At 47.1% G+C, this 18,297-nt stretch overlaps 8 protein-coding genes across 8 annotated transcripts; 6 read left to right on the top strand and 2 right to left on the bottom strand.

Annotated features, from left to right (window-relative positions):
- Positions 1-1,931: 1,931 nt before the first annotated feature.
- N7479_009583 (uncharacterized protein) lies at positions 1,932-2,294 on the top strand (the record flags this gene model as incomplete). The annotated part of the gene is made up of 3 exons (XM_057257276.1): positions 1,932-2,033; positions 2,091-2,173; positions 2,258-2,294. 3 exons carry the CDS (start codon positions 1,932-1,934, stop codon positions 2,292-2,294), a joined length of 222 nt encoding a protein of 73 aa, XP_057104734.1.
- A 124-nt stretch (positions 2,295-2,418) lies between these two features.
- Positions 2,419-4,225, bottom strand: N7479_009582 (alpha-N-arabinofuranosidase; the record flags this gene model as incomplete). The annotated part of the gene is made up of 6 exons (XM_057257275.1): positions 2,419-3,317; positions 3,370-3,469; positions 3,529-3,617; positions 3,677-3,804; positions 3,870-4,064; positions 4,119-4,225. 6 exons carry the CDS (start codon positions 4,223-4,225, stop codon positions 2,419-2,421), a joined length of 1,518 nt encoding a protein of 505 aa, XP_057104733.1.
- Positions 4,226-5,017: 792 nt separating this feature from the next.
- N7479_009581 (sugar porter family MFS transporter) lies at positions 5,018-6,811 on the top strand (the record flags this gene model as incomplete). The annotated part of the gene is made up of 7 exons (XM_057257274.1): positions 5,018-5,044; positions 5,099-5,144; positions 5,206-5,281; positions 5,336-5,527; positions 5,583-5,826; positions 5,878-6,134; positions 6,211-6,811. 7 exons carry the CDS (start codon positions 5,018-5,020, stop codon positions 6,809-6,811), a joined length of 1,443 nt encoding a protein of 480 aa, XP_057104732.1.
- A 1,021-nt stretch (positions 6,812-7,832) lies between these two features.
- Positions 7,833-8,685, bottom strand: N7479_009580 (PSME3-interacting protein; the record flags this gene model as incomplete). The annotated part of the gene is made up of 2 exons (XM_057257273.1): positions 7,833-8,404; positions 8,520-8,685. 2 exons carry the CDS (start codon positions 8,683-8,685, stop codon positions 7,833-7,835), a joined length of 738 nt encoding a protein of 245 aa, XP_057104731.1.
- A 608-nt stretch (positions 8,686-9,293) lies between these two features.
- gcy1 (putative glycerol dehydrogenase Gcy1) lies at positions 9,294-10,319 on the top strand (the record flags this gene model as incomplete). Its single annotated transcript, XM_057257272.1, has 3 exons — positions 9,294-9,313; positions 9,377-9,754; positions 9,824-10,319. The coding sequence occupies 3 exons, from the start codon at positions 9,294-9,296 to the stop codon at positions 10,317-10,319; spliced, it is 894 nt and encodes a 297-aa protein (XP_057104730.1).
- A 430-nt stretch (positions 10,320-10,749) lies between these two features.
- N7479_009578 (uncharacterized protein) lies at positions 10,750-12,176 on the top strand (the record flags this gene model as incomplete). Its single annotated transcript, XM_057257271.1, has 2 exons — positions 10,750-10,802; positions 10,868-12,176. 2 exons carry the CDS (start codon positions 10,750-10,752, stop codon positions 12,174-12,176), a joined length of 1,362 nt encoding a protein of 453 aa, XP_057104729.1.
- A 1,365-nt stretch (positions 12,177-13,541) lies between these two features.
- Positions 13,542-15,057, top strand: cbhC (putative cellobiohydrolase; the record flags this gene model as incomplete). The annotated part of the gene is made up of 6 exons (XM_057257270.1): positions 13,542-13,780; positions 13,848-14,101; positions 14,159-14,296; positions 14,369-14,626; positions 14,717-14,958; positions 15,013-15,057. 6 exons carry the CDS (start codon positions 13,542-13,544, stop codon positions 15,055-15,057), a joined length of 1,176 nt encoding a protein of 391 aa, XP_057104728.1.
- A 549-nt stretch (positions 15,058-15,606) lies between these two features.
- N7479_009576 (uncharacterized protein) lies at positions 15,607-16,365 on the top strand (the record flags this gene model as incomplete). The annotated part of the gene is made up of 1 exon (XM_057257269.1): positions 15,607-16,365. One exon carries the CDS (start codon positions 15,607-15,609, stop codon positions 16,363-16,365), a length of 759 nt encoding a protein of 252 aa, XP_057104727.1.
- Positions 16,366-18,297: the final 1,932 nt, after the last annotated feature.

Below are 18,297 nucleotides of genomic sequence, written 5' to 3'. Positions count from 1 at the left end.
CCGCCTACTTATACTGAAGCAATATTGGCGTGGCTCCGAGGGGTTCCTGTTGGGGTAGTACAGCGTACAATGGGTCTTTGGAGGAGTGTTTTGGTTGGCTTCCGTATGTTTTTGAATGCTCTTACACCGGGTGGTTTGAGATTGCCTCACGTTTTAAGCAGCTTGCATGTTGAGATCTTTGTTGACTTCGTTGCATTTATGATCGTCTAGGAGCTTCTTCGCGATAATCTTCGGCCTCGTGCTCCTGCTACTCTTTCCGAGGCTGTCTATCCTTTGTTGGTCTATCTGAGGATTTGTGCTCCTCGCCAAACTTTAGGACACCGCGTGTTTCATCTTCTACGGCGTTGTGGTTTCAATTTACACGACGCGGCGTTCTTAGGTCAACGGATACGTCACGAGCTAATAATAGCGAGGAGCACGAATCCTCAGATAGACCAACAAAGGATGGACAGCCTCGGAAAGAGTAGCAGGAGCACGAGGCCGAATATCATCGCGGAGCAATTCCCAGACGATCATAGAGGCAACGAAGTCAACAAAGGTCTGAGTATATAAGCTGCTTAAAACGCGAGACAGCATCAAACCACCCGGTGTAAGAGTATCCAAAACCATGCGGAAGCCAACCAAAACACTCCTCGAAAGACCTAGTGTACGTTGTACCACCCCAACAGGAACCCCTCAGTGTTGAATTAAATACTATGAATAGTACGCTAAACAGCATGTAATAACTTAAGTTTAGATCCTTTCACAAAGGGATACTTTGTAGTATAGAAAATTGAATTGAAAACTGTCTAACTCTCTCAATGCTTGGGGATGAACCCATATTTATGGCTTCATCCTCTTTCCCCTGTAAGTTCCATTGGTTCTCATGAATAGTAAACATTCCTGCGAATACATGCGGTATGGAATCGTGGAGAAGTAGTTGAACTGGCGGTGTCAGTACTGAGTACTGTGTTCTCCGTGATTCCATTGATTTGAAAGCAGTTCAAATTGAAATGCAAACATAAACTCTCGAAGTACTCGAGATTGTATGGTGGAATTCATGACTGGGGCGTCAAACTGCATTGACGCCGCTAATCCCTATCCCGTAAGAGCTATACAAGGCATAGCGCTTTGTAAGAATTGATCTTAACCGTGGGGTCAACTAGGGTTTAGCGTTGAACTGGACCCAATTCGTATGTCAATTTATGGAAGATTCACTTGGGTTTTCAACACTCGGAGCCCATGACTCCTCGGGCTAGGACCCGGGGTGTATGTATCAGTACCCTAAATATATATTTCCAGTTAACATACAAATTTACACCCTAAAACTTTAAAAAAAAGTTCCTAATATCGCTCTGATTCTCTACCCCCAATTTTCTGGCCTTAACCTTTCATATCTCTTAAGCACCCTAATTAACTACTCTCGTAGAGTCACTTTCTAGGAGGTTAGTATCGATCGATGAGGCATTTTAATTGGTTCAAATTGGGTAGAGTCATGTGATAAAACACTCTTAACGATTTTTGTCTGTACGGCTGATCAATTCAAGCACCGGATTTTGGTTATAACTGAGTTATCTTTGTATTAGGTATCGTTATAAATAGTTTTTATAAGGGTAAGCAACCTTGGAACCTTCTATGGACGCGGTGGCTAGATGACGACTTAGCATTGTATATTTCCTATTTACTATTTCATCCACGCGAATCTCTATAAAATCCATCGAAAAGGGACGTATTGTTTTGAATCTTGAGATGCCTCAAGCTTGACATCATTGCAATGTCGAGGCCAATAAGCAAACTGATAACTTGAGAGGCGCGTGGATGATACTACGCTAGTCCCAATCAGGATACTACGTCATCGATGAGGGATGGGTTATATCCGGACATACCTCAGTTTCCATCTTGTATCTTTTACACATTTTTCCATTTCAATTGACTACTTTAAACCAGCCATTATGCCTCTCGTTGTTCCAGGAATCAACTCCTCAATGGGCGATAAGCCTGAGTGGCTCAACAAGCTTATGGGAAAGACGATTAGCGACACCAGTAATGAGACAGTACGTCACATTTGAGAAACTATCGAAATCAAATGTGAAATCCTAACCGTTAGGTAGTCCTTTGCGAAGAAAGACCTTCCTGAATCTCACCGGATATTGAAGCCGGGTGACATGAAGACCATGGATCATAATCCCAACAGGTAAAGCCTCCTTGTAAAGCTATGAAGCGACCGAACATGTTGTTGACGGAGTACGATTGAACTTAGACTCAATGTCCATGTTAGTGATGATGGGACTGTCCATGATGTGAACTACGGTTAAATTTAAGATATAATTACTAGACCTTATGGTGCTGGCCTAAATCACAAGAACAAATTGAACCGATTGAATATCTATTGCATGAAAGTCTATTTCCGTCCTCATAATACCATCTCTATAAGTTAACTTACTCAGCCTTCCATCTCATGACAGTAAGCGAGTGTCGGGGGAACACATATGTGCCAGTTCCATCCCAGGTTGACTCCTGGATCCCCACTTCTTCCTTGCCCTTCATATTAGTCACGAACAAATCGCCCGCGGTGACAGTGAACACAGAAACTTCTCCCTGGGATCCTTCAACACGGCTTTCCAAGTCTTCAGTGTCGTGGATGTTCACCACAGCAACATTAACATACCCATCATCTCCGAGAGTGGCACTGACATCCAACCAGGGAGTATCCTTGACACTGCGAACCCACTTGGGGCAGGTCTCACCCTCGTATGTTCCACAAGACACGTGGCTGCCAATGGTCCAACCGCGCATGTATCGGGAGAACAGCCAAAGAGGCCACCAGGTGGTCTGCTTGGTGATTCCCTCTGGAGTAGTCATCAGGGGCGAGATGACATTCACGGTCTGTGCGATACAGGCCATGCTGACATCCTTGCTCTTTCGGACAAAGACGTTCAGCCAGACGGCGACGGCGAGAGCATCAGAAAGAGTGTAGCTCTCTTCGGCACCCTGGCTTCCCTCGGCGCGGATGGGATCCCAGACATTCCACTCGTCGAAGCAGATGGTAGGTCGGAGTTGCTCGGGAGGGACATTGTTCTCAACCCGGGCAAGATCGATCAAGGAGGATGTGATTTCAATGGCGCGCTCAGCTGCTAGTGGTGCTGTCACGTTGGGGAGGTGGGATGATGAGGAGGTGTAAAGATGGATGCTGTGCATGTCAATCAAAGGGACTGAGCTAGTGGACAGTGCGGAGTGGGCAGGCACAAGACACTTGTTGAGTGTGTAGTAATCCCATGAAGCAGTGCCATCTTGGCCGCAGAGGATCAAAATGAGAGTGGGATCCAGGAGTTTGAGAGCTGTAAGAAAGTTAGCGCTGCTCTTATGCTGGTAATCAAACAAAGTATTTACCCTTGGCCCATTGAATCGCCTTGTGAGCATATGCTTCCTTGGTCATCTGCTCCACCTGCCAGGGACCCCAGCACTCGTTTCCAAGGGCCCAGTACTTGACCTAATCGGGTTATTAGATTGACTGCAGCTCGAAGGGTTGCACTTCGTACGGGAACATACATTGTAGGGCTCCTCACGGCCATTCTTTCTTCGCAGATTGGCATAGTAAGTGTTGCCAGTTCCATTGCAGTACTCAACCCAGCCCAAGGCTAAGAGGATTCAACATCAGCATGCCTTCGTGTTAAAGTAGGATCAAATACAAACATACCTTCATCGAGGGTACCAGTACCAAAGTTGAAGCAAAGGTACGGCTCTGTGCCTAGAGCCTCACACCATTGCATGAACTCATCAGTGCCAAATTGGTTTGACTCGGTTCCGAGCCAAGCAAGCTCCGGCCTTTTGACAGGTCACATCAGCAAAGTATTCTAGTAAAATACATGTTATACGAGGAGTAATCATACCGCGCTGGCCGCTGATCCTTAGGACCAACACCATCGAGCCAGTGATAGGTCGCGCAGAAATTGCCGCCGGGATACCGAACGACAGGGATGTTGAGCCCCTTCAACGCCTCCAGGACGTCTTTACGGAATCCTTTCTCGTCGGAAAGCGGATTTCCGGGTTCATAGATGCCGCCATAGATACACCGACCCATGTGCCTGTGGAACGAGTTAGTTCATATCATGCAACTGAAAGAAATCCCGGAGACTTACTCGGTAAATCCGGCATAGATGTTAGGGTTGATCTTGGAAATGCGCCTCGAGGGGTGCACGGAGATGAGAGGCGTCTCATGGTCCTCCAATTTGGTAAAGGTCGTCATCTTTAGTACGAATGTGTTTCTACGGTTTATGTTGGAGGTGTCACCGTGGCTAAATAGGCGATTTAACTGTGATCCGAACTTGCGATTCACCTCCGGGGAAAGGTGTCCTTGTTAAGTTTTCCACGAGCGTGATTCAAGGAAGACAGTTAAAAAAGCGAGATTGTTTCTCATCACAGTGGATTTATCAAAATAACCGATCTTTCGGGACTTGAAGCGGCAAAACTCCTGCGGGGGAGAGTTGAGACAGCAGAATGACGACCACTATATTAGCCCAGTAGTGCCTATAGTGGCTACCGGAAAAACGAAGCCAAGCCCTTGGTTATCTTCCTAAGTCAACGGTAGACCAATAGACCAATCAGTTGATAGTTTAGCTTCACGATATCCCCAGCATGAAGACAAATGTGGAAGATATTCCGTCAATCAGAGACCGGATCTTGCGCCACATTTATTCGCTAATTCCTCCCCGCATACTATCTGCTTGAAACTCCTCGTCCCAAGACGATTCCTAGCGAGAAAAAAAATAGCGGAAGCGATTGGTGAACTGTATTCCGCATTTTTCCCCGTTTACACCACGCGATATGTCTCCGCCATGCTTCCGCGATGTTAGCGCAATTCAAGCCTTGAATTCCCAAAGGAAGTACCCGATTCTCCGAAGTAATGTGATTGCCCCATTTGGATTCATGAGTTCCAGCTTTCCCCAGTATATGTAGACAAGTTCCCCCGGAGAATGAGTGACATGTGGAGATAGATCTTCAACCCCATATTCTACCAAAATATCCACTTCTTGAAGCCATGCGTCTCTCGCCGGCATGGTACCAGGTACGAAGGCGCACACACACTTATTAAGAATACCAAGTTCATGCTTCAATATAGTTCCTTGTCGGCGTCTTTGCGTCTCTTGGATCTTTCCTTTATGGATGTATGTGCTCTTCGACCTCCTATCTTGACATCTTGACACACGGAGTCTAATATAACCGCAGATGATCTGGGTGTTATCGCCGAGGTGCTTGTCTGTCAATCTTTTACAAGCAAGTTCAGGGCAAATGATACTGAAACGTGAGTCTCGTATATCATACGAAAATTATGAGAATAGTACCTAACAATTTGCAGAGGATTAGTCGTGTCTCTATTCACGGCTGGCGCATTCTTCGGTGCCGGCTTTGCGGGCCCCAGTGGTGATTATCTAGGTAGACGAAAGACCATTTCAGTGGGATGTTTCGTCTTCACTCTTGGAGGTGGTCTTCAAACTGGTGCGAAAACAATTGCCTATCTATACAGTGGAAGACTCCTGGCTGGATTCGGGTATGTGATCTCTCTCGGAAATCCTCGAATAAACACTAATCGCATTAACTCTTAGTGTTGGTTTCCTCACTATGATGATTCCTCTGTACCAAGCCGAGATCTGTCACCCCAGCATCCGTGGTCGAGTTACAGCCTTGCAGCAATTCATGCTGGGTATCGGAGCACTTTGCGCTACCTGGATTGGCTACGGAACTTACACCGGCTTTGCACCCACCAACTCTGCACAATGGCAACTGCCTCTCGGTTTGCAGATAGCCCCTGCAGTGTTCCTGGGTCTTTTGATCTCGTTCTTCCCTGAGGTATGTCTCATTCTTTGATCGGGTCGACTCCAATAACTAATGTATATCTAGTCGCCCCGCTGGCTCATCGATCACGGTCGCCCCGAGGATGGATTACGCACATTGGCCAAGTTGCATTCACATGGAGATGAAAACGATGCTTGGGTTCAGGCAGAATTCGCTCAAATCCAGGAGAGTATCAGCTTTGAGCATGAGAACGAAGCGAAGTCATATCTCGATTTGTTCACCCACCGCGCCTCGTTCCGTCGCCTGTTCCTTTGCTGTGCATTGCAAGCCTCAGGCCAGATGACTGGTGTATCCGCCATTCAGTAAGTGTATCAATGATTCACCATTGGCACGGCTGGCCAACATACAATCAATCAGCTAACAGGATTTCGCGCTTAGATACTACTCTCCCCAGATTTACGGTCAAATCGGTATCTCCGACCAAGACACATTGAAGTACCAGGCGATCAACTCCATCATCGCATTAATCGCACAGTTCCTGTGCATGATGTACATCGATCGCTTCGGTCGTCGCTGGACTCTAATCTGCGGTAATCTCGGCAACTGTGTTACCTTCATCATTGCAACCGTGCTACTCGCGCAATTCCCTCCAGAGACCAACAACAATGGCGCCCATTGGGGTTTCATCATTATGACTTGGTTGTACAATTTCTCCTTCTCTGCAACCTGTGGTCCTCTGTCTTGGATTATTCCAGCCGAGGTGTTCGACACTCGCACACGTGCCAAGGGTGTCTCGATTGCCACCATGACTTCGTTCGCTTTCAACACGATGATTGGTCAAGTCACTCCAATTGCGATGACCAACATCGGGTATCGCTTCTACATCCTCTTCGTTGTCTGCAACTTCACCAACGCGATCTTCTTCTGGCTGTTGCTTCCGGAGACAAAGCGTGTGCCTCTCGAGGAAATGAACCAAATGTTCACAAACGCGCCATGGATTGTCCCTGGCAGCAAAAAGAGAAGACTATATTACTCATGATTTGGAGCGGAAGGTCGAGGAGCAGGAAGCGAAGCAGGAAGCGATGCATGTTGAGTAGAAAGATAGAGGAGGACTTTGTAAAGAAGATAGTTCGTGTTATGTGTGGGAGGTTCGGTTTATTTGATACATAGTACATATGTATTGAGATACAATAATAAAGTTGTTACCCATGAAGTGAAATGTTCCAAGTTCCATTTGTCTTGTGATATATAAATAGAGACTATATGTACTTCAAGTGGCAATGCTATCGAAGCATACGGTGGCTTTGAGACCATCACAAGATTTTGAATCTGATTATCCAAATATATATCTCAATTTTACAATCTCAGCTACTTACTTGTGTTCTCTACCGGCAGACTGAAGGAGAGATGAAGTATGGCGTAAGGAAAGATACTAAAACAGATGACTGAAGAATGTCTACGTGTCCACGGGTATTCCACATGCAAGCTACGCAGTGAAAACATCATAGTAAATGCGGTATATGCCTTCAACAACCAACGTTTCTTTCTTGTTGTCGATAACTCTTGATAAGCATTTTAGAAGCATATCCATGTCAATTTCGAATAGATTTAAAACACGTTATAGTATCGAAAATACGGCCCTACATATGTGTATAAACACATATACCTCAGAGAATAATTCGTTAAATTCCCGAACTTCCCTCAAGTGGCAGGATTTTATGTAAAAAGTATTAGGTTATAAGGAAATGTTCACACAGGCAAATTTTGTTGGGATATATAGTTGTAATGTATCGCATTTGTGTATCTGACTGCGCAGCTCACATGTGAACTACGTTATTATCAACATGTATGTAGGGATGGTCGATATGTATAGTAGATCGGTGAGGCCAAGATACGCCTTCCAATTATACCTGTAAAGATATTTGCTTCTTCAGTCATTAATTTGGTCTATATATTACAACCCTAATGTAAGACAGTAAGGTGATTTGCCCAGCTAGTTGGTGGCATCTAAGATAGATATTTGTGCTAGCCAACCCCTGTCATGCATGGTTGTTGGCCAATCATTCCGAGTCCGAGCTGTATCCCCCCAAGCCAAGCGAAACAGGGGTTGCCTTCGTCGAGATTGTCTTTAGTTGTCCCTTCTCTGTATCTGTCACCACCTTGGGCGTTTCAGAAGCCGTAGTGGAAGTTGTAGGTGCGGCTGTCTTGGATTTTGAACTGTCTTCTTCCAGCTTCTTGGTATTTGAACTGCCAATTCCAGCCTGTTTCTGCGAGTCTTTCCCGTTGTTTGTGTCCTTCCCAGCGGCGTTCTCGGTAGTTGAAGCCTTGCGCTTCTTCCCTGGAATCAATGAGTCTCTTTGTTTATCACGTCGTCTCTTGCGAGCTAGTGCGGCCCAATCTTCTTTTTGCACGGGTACCATATCCGGCGATGTTGATTCTAGTAGCGCTTTTTGTGCCTCCTCGCGTTGTCGGCGGAAGGCCTCAAGTTGCTCCGCTGTCTCCTTCTTCACAGCGGCCTCCTGGGCGCGTGTTGACTCGAGAACAGAATCTAGGAATTCGACTTCGTCTTCATCGAGGGAACGGAATTGGTTTCTGAGACGGGACTTCTCTTCAAAAGCTTCTTGTTTGGCCACTACATAATAACCGAGGGAAATCACCCTAACATGTTAGCCAGATTCCCTTGATGAATTTGTCCGCTCATTTCTCCGGTCTTGTAGACGGAGACTAGGCAACCGAGTTGAGCTCACTTTTATTGCGCTCCAATACCTCAAAGAGACTTTTGCCCCCATCTTGCTTCCCTATTTCGGCCTTTCGTCTCCGCTCTTCCTCGAGCTCCTGCTCCGCTCGAAGCCACTCATCATCCCGCTCGATGGGTTTCTCGTTTGTTCCGGCGGAAACGAAGCCTGATGACATAGTGATCGGGGCTGGGTAAAATGGTATGGGGTCACGGGGAAACAGAACTCGGGTATAATGGACGGTCGGAATGGGAAATTATCCGGCGACGGGGCCGGGATGGGATGTGGGGTGTGTGAAATGGACCGAAACACGGGCAAATAATAAACTTGAATGTAAAAGGAATTGAGAAGTTTCTGGAAAGGGATGTTTCACCTAGGGGAATCGGGAGAATTGGAATTGAATTGTCGATCTTAAGTGAAAGATGTGATTGGAAGGGTGAAATTTGAGTGGAAACGTGCATTTAGCCAGAATGGTGAGTCGTCCCTTGGAGTACCTTGAGTTATACCCTCAGAATACTCTCTAGAGCTCCAGTATGACGATGTAAGGGTCTATCACAAAGTGGATATGGCCAGTCGGGTAATTCTTGATCACTTCGTCCACGGTATAATTGCCATAGGAACAGGAAATAACGTCCAATGCGGCCAATTTCCAACCCCCCACCTCTCCCCCTCCCCCCACGACATCATCGCTCTTGGACCTTCCCACTTTAAACTGAACACATTATATAAAGAATCCCTTTGCCTGTTATTTTAATTCATTATTCCATCTCTTGAAATATATCCAAAATGTCGAACCAACACACTGAGTAAGTCTTTGGCAAAACAAAACACTTCCAAGACCATCACATTAACCCTTCCTCTCTCTGTAGGAAGACCTACACCCTCAACACTGGCGCCAAGATTCCCGCCATCGGTCTGGGAACATGGCAGTCCAAGCCCAATGAGGTCCGCTTGGCCGTGAGGGACGCCCTTCTTGCCGGTTACCGCCACATTGACACTGCTCTGGCTTACGGCAACGAGGCCGAGGTTGGTGCTGGTATCAAGGACTCCGGTGTGCCTCGCGACCAAATCTGGCTCACCACCAAGCTGGACAACCCCTGGCACAAGCGCGTGACTGAGGGCATTGATTCCTCTCTCAAGGATCTCGGCACCGATTACGTTGATCTCTACTTGGTTCACTGGCCCAGCTCTACCGACCCCAATGACTTGTCCAAGCACTATCCCGACTGGGACTTTATTAAGACCTGGTAAGTAACAGGTGGCCCATGAAATTCATCCGTTGGTGGATCATTGCTGACTTCTCATCTTCACCACAGGCAAGAAATGCAGAAGCTGCCTGCCACTGGCAAGGTCCGCAACATCGGTGTCTCCAACTTCGGTATCAAGAATCTCGAGATCCTCCTGAATGACCCCAGCTGCAAGATTGTTCCTGCTGTCAACCAGATCGAGTTGCACCCCAACAACCCCTCCCCCAAGCTGGTTGCCTACAACACCTCCAAGGGCATCCACTCCACCGGTTACTCCTGCCTCGGCTCCACCGACTCTCCCTTGTACAGGGATCCCACCCTCCTCAAGCTCGCCGAGAAGAAGGGCAAGACTCCCCAGCAGGTGCTCCTCGTTTGGGGTATCCAGAAGGGCTGGAGTGTCATTCCCAAGTCCGTCAACAAGTCTCGCATTGAGGGCAACCTTGATATCAACGGCTGGGAATTGACTGCTGATGAGATTAACGAGCTCGACAACCTGAAGGACCGCTTCAAGGTCTGCGGCGACGCATGGCTCCCCATCAAGGTCTTCTTTGGCGATGACGAGTAAATATGTCGAAAATGATGAATGTTTTATGAGTACATAGGCTATAGATACCAAAAGAATGATTTTGCCATGACACCCAAAATTTCTATATTAAGTACGGAGTACATACATAGGCCTTAATTACCAAAAGAATTACCAAAAGAGTAACCAATCAACTTCAATATTGGGTGGCAAGGTATGGAGTACAAAGTAAAAGGGCATTTCACCGGGTGAATCCATTTCGATGTCATCATAGTATCAAACATAACATAGAGGGCAAACAAAACAAACAGAGATTTTTTTGGTCACGAGGGTGGCGTCGCACAGCCACTGCGGAGCCTCGGGCCTGAGGCGGAGAGATAAGGGTTCCATACCCCAGCGTCATCAGGCATCCTTCATCTTCTCTCATCTGTTTCATCATCTTTGGAGAGCAATTTATCTCTGAAATATCACCATGGCGCCTCCAGCAGGGCACCTGCTGCTCCCTAAACTTTGGAGAGTAGCAAGGTATGTCTGCCTTTTTCTGTCACCATATCGACTTACAATGGAGCCATTGACTAACATCCTCCTAGGTTTGCCTACGCGAAGGCCTCCAAGGCTATACGTTCCAAACTACCAGAGCCTACACCGTATCATCCGGTGCGGTATCAACCCGCCTATGCTCGAATCAATCCTAGCCAGCCAATCAGCCGTGCCGCTGCCATCCGTCAAGCCCGCAGTCGCCACTTCTCGACCCGTGCTGCCGGCGCCTTCGCCTCTGCGATTCGATCCGGACTAGGAGCCGACAACACTGCACGTACCACCTCTCGCATTTCGTCTAATATCAGTCGACTCAGTGGCCGTGCACCATTCGCTTCTACTCTTCGTCCCAATCTCACCGGTGGTACCCTTGGCCGGACTGCAGGAGGATACGCTGCTGGAGCTGGCCGTTTTGGCGGAGCTAGATACTTTTCCCACGGGCCTGCAGCACCAGCACAAGTTATTCAAAATGTGTCGCAGGGCGTCCGTGCGTTTTTCCTGTCTGGGCAGAAAGTCCGCTTCGATGGCATTGACCCCCACACTGGAGAGAAGCGGTATAAGTCAGTCAGCGCGCTACAAGATCAGGCGGAGCGAAAGATGAATGCCAACCAGCACAGCGCACCTGGCTCGTACGTTGACTTCCAAGTTTCCCCGACCATCACTGCACTCAGTGCTGGTGGTCTCGGCAAGCAGGACCGCTCCGTCTCGTGCGACTCTCTGAACTCCGAGGGTCTCATGGATCTTCTTTCTGCCGATTTTGCCCGTGCTTTGAAGGATTTCTCCGCAGTCATGAACGACCTCAAGCGTCTCTCATCACTTGGTGATCTTCCGATATCCCTTCACGACCGATCAACCATACGGGTCCGCTTCCCAGGTTGCGATGCAGAAACTGTAGAGCAGCTGTGCTGTGAAGCTGGGATTCAGCGAGGCCTAGTCGTGCAAGATGAAGACTTCGATGTTCGCACTGGCGCTGATTTGGCTCTCTTGTTCCCTTTCGCACCTAGCATGGCCACTTCCTCCGACACTGACTATTACTTCGAGAAAGTCCCAAAGTCACAAACACAGTATCCGGCGGATCTTGACTGGCAAGGCATGATGACACCGGAAAGCTGCACGACATCATCGCCAGCTGGCAGTCGAGATTCGGGAAATGCCATCAGTTTTGAGGACGGTGAACTATTTGGTGCCAATCCATGGAGATCTTCGACCAAGAGCTACTCCAGTATTAACATCAGTGAGCTTGGAGACCAGCCTTTCTTCCCGGAAGTCTCCAGCGTTGGCCCACCTGAAAGTAACTCTGCATATGAAGGTGTTGAGGGAATCTACAAATTCTTGGCTGAGTGCGATGAAGCCAAGCGTTGACGAATACCCGCTTATATTGTCCCACATTTGTCTTCTGGTCCCTTTTTCCGGGTTAATGTTTTTGGACTCTCTTTCTTTCTTTCCTTATTTTTTTTTTTTCTTTTTCTTTTGCACATCCCAGGCTGAGACCGGGACTACATGATGATGATACAGATACCACTCCACTCTTTAACACCCTTTTTTGTGTTATACCTGCTCAATTGAATGAAGCCACATTGAAAGCTCCTTGCTTGCTCAAAGAAGTCAATGCCACTGCCGACATAGTAAATTAAGGGAAGTGCAACCTATCAGATATCCTGTATGAAAGCGCTTAACTTGGCTCAATAATAATCCATCCCTCTCACCCCGGTTTTCACCTTTTCAAAACAGCCTATTATTTCAGCCTGGATAACTTGATTCAGCCTCTATCACTATGACCTAACGGATCGTACGGTAAAAGTGCCTGCTGACACCCCAGCACACCATTTTTAATTTCGTTTACATGAAATTTGCTCGTTTCGTGTAAAAACTAATCCGGCTGAAGAAAACAGCCGCCACGGTGCGGGGTCCGGGGTGTCCCCGGGTGTTATGAATATGTGGCTTGTCGAAAGCAGATAGCGTCTTCATGTATCATGTTTTGACTTTGGAGATTTCAACGTCTTGTCTACATCTCGCTGTTTTAAATCTATCAGATGGCCAGAGCAATATCTATTCCATTGCAACGGTTTCTCCAATGTCTTCCTCTTACCAGGCGAGATCAATTTGTATTGACATCCTTCTGCTTACTCTGCTTACCATTATGACAGCCAAGGAGCTTACTCTACTATTGTAGCAGTTAAGCAGCCAAGATGGAGTCAAACAGCTTAATCTCGCAATGTGGACCGAGCCTAATATCCATGGATGGTCCTCCCGCGCCGAGTCTGGGGAAGATCGACGATGACTGTCCTGTTTGGGGACGGGGATAAATTCCGCGGGGGCGTTGACATTATATTGCAACCCCTCCCCTTGACTATCTAGGCAAGCTGTAGTAGTGTCGAGGCTGAAGATTACTCTTTTGATCAGTGCGGTGTTCCATCTACCCCAGACGAGAAAGTATTTAGCCAGATTGAACCACGTGTAGGGCAAAGCATGTCATTCTCTGGCTTCTCTGCCGTGCATGTGTCTTGGCAATGGCTAGTAATGGTCAGTTGAGCGGAAATACTTCTCACCATGCTCGAATACCCCGAGATGGTGTGACATCGTCTTCGGGTTTCCGGCTTCAATCTCCGCAAAGACGAGAAGACATGTATCTCGCTGAGGTATATAAAGAGATCTGATTCCTGCGTAATTATGGACAGCATCACACAGCAACCAGGAACAAAAAGCCACTGATTCCAGACTGCCAATATGCGGTCTTTCATTCCTTTCGTGCCTCTGCTGGCTACTTCCGCAGTGGCAGCTGCAATTGAACACGTGCCTCGCGCAACCGTCACCACTGCAGCTTCGGGAAATCCCTTCGAGGGATACCAGCTTTATGCGAATGCGTTCTATGCATCTGAGGTCTCGGCGTCAGCCTTGCCATCCATGACGGGTGCTGCTAAAGCGGCCGCAAGTGCAGCCGCCAAAGTTCCGTCCTTCTATTGGCTGTGAGTTCATTGCATTCACATTCATGTCCTCTATACCACAAGCAGACACTGATATTGTGAATTCTAGGGATACTGCAGACAAGGTGCCGACAATGGGCGAGTTCTTGGCCGATATCAAGGCTAAAAACGCTGCTGGTGCTAACCCACCAATTGCCGGCCAATTTGTTGTTTACGATCTGCCTGATCGTGACTGCGCCGCTTTGGCTAGTAATGGAGAGTACTCCATTGCCAATGGTGGTGTTGCGAACTACAAGGCGTACATTGACTCCATCCGTAAGATCCTGGTGGAGTACTCTGATATCCAGACTATCCTTGTCGTCGGTGAGTAGATCTTGTGGTGAAAGTCTCGGAATAACCACTTGCTGACATTGCTCCTAGAACCTGATTCTCTGGCTAACTTGGTTACCAACATGGGTGTGTCGAAGTGTGCCAATGCACATGACGCATACTTGGAGTGCACTAATTATGCTGTCACTCAGTTGAACTTGCCTAATGTTGCCATGTATCTCGATGCCGGTAAGTAGATTTCCTGGCGCCATCAAGGGATGCACCAGCCCCCTATGGTGAATACACTGACCATTGGTATAGGACATGCTGGATGGCTCGGATGGCCCGCCAACCTGAGCCCAGCAGCTCAGCTGTACGCCAATGTCTACAATACCGCCAATAAGCCCGCATCTCTGCGCGGCCTTGCCACCAACGTTGCCAACTACAACGGCTGGTCTCTCACTACCTGTCCATCTTACACCCAGGGAGACAACAACTGCGATGAGAAGAGATACATCAACGCCCTTGCTCCCCTGCTTAAGAACGCAGGCTGGGATGCTCACTTCATCACTGACACCGGTACGTATTCAAGAAACATTTTATAACAGCATCATATCGATATTCCGCTTCGTACCAGTCGAAGACCTCTCGCTGACTGTTTTGATCCAGGCCGCAACGGAGTCCAGCCCAGCCAGCAGAATGCCTGGGGCGATTGGTGCAATGTCAAGGGAACCGGTTTCGGTGTTCGACCCACTACCAATACAGGTGATGCCTTGGCCGATGCCTTTGTCTGGGTGAAGCCCGGTGGTGAGAGTGATGGTACTTCCGATTCCAGCGCTGTTCGCTACGATGCCCACTGTGGCTATAGCGATGCTCTTCAGCCTGCCCCTGAAGCTGGTTCATGGTTCCAGGTAAGAGGTCCCCGATTCAAGGTACTTATTTGTATAATACTGACAAATTTGCAGGCATACTTCGCTCAGCTTGTGCAGAATGCTAACCCCGCCCTTTAAAGTGGTGGAAATCAGTATTGGGATAAGCTCTAGGGTTAGTTGGTAGAAAGAATGGAAATGATGATTGAATTCAAGGTTTTGTTGATGGTGGTAGAATAATAAGGACTAATTTTGAATCTTCAGCATAAAACGACCTCGCAAGACGTATGGCAGAGTACATAAGTTCAAATGTTTAGAAAATCTGTATTCATCACTAAATCGCCTGTAGGTCTTTCCCTGGAAACTAGTTTTTTGTTATGAGGTCACATGACATCTCTTGTTTGCTTCCAGCTTTTAGCACCCAGATCCTGTAGATACATGTTTCTTCTCTTTTTCATGCATCAATTCGTTTTGCAGAGTTTACTATTCTTTCCATAGTAGAACTCTCTCAGGTTATGAGCACTGTGGCTTTGAAGCCTCTGTATCACTGCAAACTTCAAACCCTTGTTTACTCCGATTTCGGGTGTTGCCTCGCACACTACAGAAGGACCCACAACCCCAAGTCGTATCCACACCGGCCAGTTAAAAAGCCGCATTCATCCTCCCTTCGAGGCCCACTTCGACGCCACGATGGACGACTTTCAGATTGAAGACTTCGAAGTACGGGGGGAATTGGACATTACTGGCAGTGTTCCTAAACTCGAAGGAGCTGTCAACTGGCAGGACTGGGAAGTTTCTCTTAAAATAGCTCTCGGTGCCAACAATAGGTTCTACGTGCATATCATTTCACATGGTATTGAACGTCCTCTACCCCCTCCCTACCGTGAGAATTCGACAGATGCAATTCGCTCTCTTCTTCAACAAGAAGGTATCACAGAGATTAACTCTACCGCTATTCGTGAGCGCGGAATTCAGGTTGTCGAGGAAAACAAATTGCTACGCAAGGCCTACAACGATAAGTGTTCCAAATGGGTTACTTGCAACAGCAGGGCTTTTCTCCAAATGAAGAAGACTCTCGGTGTTAATGCTTCTTCCTCGGTTGCGCAGATGACAGGTGTTCGAGAAGCTTATTTGAAGCTTCGGAAGACATACTTCACTATCCCTCACCAACAATCCTATGTTCGCTTCACCAAGTTCAACGATATGCGATACGAAGGAGGAGCTGCTTCGGAATTTGTACGCAAGTTCCAAGGGGCTCTGCGTGATTTGAATCAAATGGCAGGAGATTTGTCTCCTATTCTGGAGTTGTGTCACTTCAAGAAAGCTATTGTTGATAATCCTCGCTGTCTCCCTTTCATGCAAAATCTCAAGATTGATGAGAGAGACGGGCACTTTATAGACAAGGTTTATGCTGAATTCAAGTACACACTTGACCTAAACCCTGCCTAGATACGAGACCATAGACCTCAGTCACTAGTAGCCTTACGTTGACCGATCAATAATGCAGAACCAATTACCCATGTAGCGATTTCACGTATACGTAGAAATAGACAACGTCTCGAGATGAACTATCGGTATGAAAAAGAACTATAATTGGCTATACATATGTAGATATATGACGTAACATAAAGAAGCAACCTTGGAACCTTAGGAACGCCTAATGCTGATGGGGAAGCCACTACCCAAATCTTACAATACATATATATTGCCCGGGTGCTACGCGCGACTTCTTGGTGAAGACCACAACAACAGACTCCACGGTTATCCTACGCCTTACATCCCTTTACATATATCTCGTGAGATTTTCCCCCATCTATTTTGCGCTTTATAATGGTGATATACAAGACTCTCCACTAAAATAGAAGATGAGTGAACGTTGGAGTAGTCATGGCATCAAGGAAGATGACAGGAGGAGAACAAGCCAAAAAAAAAAGAAGATTTGAACGCGACATCGACGGATCGAATTCGGAGCAGTCAGGTAGTGGAAGATCTAAGGCACTTCCCTCGTAGTACACACGCGAAGCATGTTACCACTAGGCCACCCGCTGAATTAGTAAATCTTGACGTTAAACTTCCTTTTGCCTTCCACTTTCCAAAGTTCCTTGGTGTACAGTATGTATAGATATCCTAGATTTAGATATAACGAGGCTATATGTAGGATTCAATCTCGTGATTGAATCCTCAAGACTATACTTAAGTTATCACACCTTTATAGTGATCCTTTTCCTGATCAGACGGTGTCGGTTTAGGTGCTACCCACAAACTCGAACGGCACCCTGAGGTTTTGCTGAATAAGACACCGATATATCTGTAAGATTCCATGGTCTAGAACAAAGCCTTGGAAAATCTCAACTCATATTGCACTGCATCTTGACGTCTTCGTAGACCTTTCTTGATAGGCTGTTACGACTCCCACCCAATCCTATCGGCCTCGAGTAAAAGTCTATTATACCAAAGACAAGGGCATCGCAAGACTAGTCCGATGATAAAAGCATGCAAATAACCGTGGACAGCAAAGGCGACGCAGACATCTGTAGGTGGTATAGCTAGATGTGGGGATATGGTTACATGGGTCGGGCCTTTATTCTGTTCCGCAGATGCCGGTCTCCTTCCGTGGATGCCTACTGGACACCTGATAGATACGCTAAGCTTTGTGCTAAATATGTCGCAGTCTAGGAAACCAATTAATATCCGGACTTATCCCAGTAGGTGCCCCACTTGTGCACTGTCGGCATGTGATAGCAACCGATCTCCGAGTCTTGTGCTATATTGACAATCTTGAAAAAATATATTGATGATCATAATCAGCACTAGAAGGTCGATTGGCGAAAAGAAGCCGTCGGGGGACCGCCGGAGATCCACTTGATACGTATCACAATCAGCGCCAGCAAAGGGTTGATGGGCAGGGATCCACCAGGATGCATGTAGGGGGCCAAGAAAACAGGTTACACTAGAAAATGCTTGGTTTAATCTTATTGCTAACTACATATATTCACCTGGGTAAAATACTAGATGTAGAGTGACGAGTGATAGGATCGACCGACCTCGGCTCTTTTGGGATGTTTTAACATTATACCCCTCATCTTTCGGTCGACACGTCAGAAAGATATGCAGATAGCATGTCTGCCTCTAGCTGGTCTGCAAAATGTCATATTATGTAGCGAATCATGGATTAACCGAGTAATTTTCGTCTCCTACGATCCCGAGTGGCAGCTAGAAATACCTTTTCTTCTTACTGAAATGTATGGTTTTGGATGGGATATAGTGTGCAGGGCCATTATAGGACCGTTACATTGTTTCAGCTGAAAGTTCATCTAAATATTTTCTGCATGTTCCGTCCACTTCCTCCGGTGGCAAAGCTTGATTCAGCCCCAGAAAGTG

Source organism: Penicillium vulpinum (genome assembly GCF_028829585.1).
Source record: "Penicillium vulpinum strain IBT 29486 chromosome Unknown utg000004l_segment0_segment0, whole genome shotgun sequence".
NCBI lineage: Eukaryota > Fungi > Ascomycota > Eurotiomycetes > Eurotiales > Aspergillaceae > Penicillium > Penicillium vulpinum.
The sequence above is the reverse complement of the archived record's forward strand: the minus strand, read 5'-3'. Positions and strand labels throughout refer to the sequence as shown.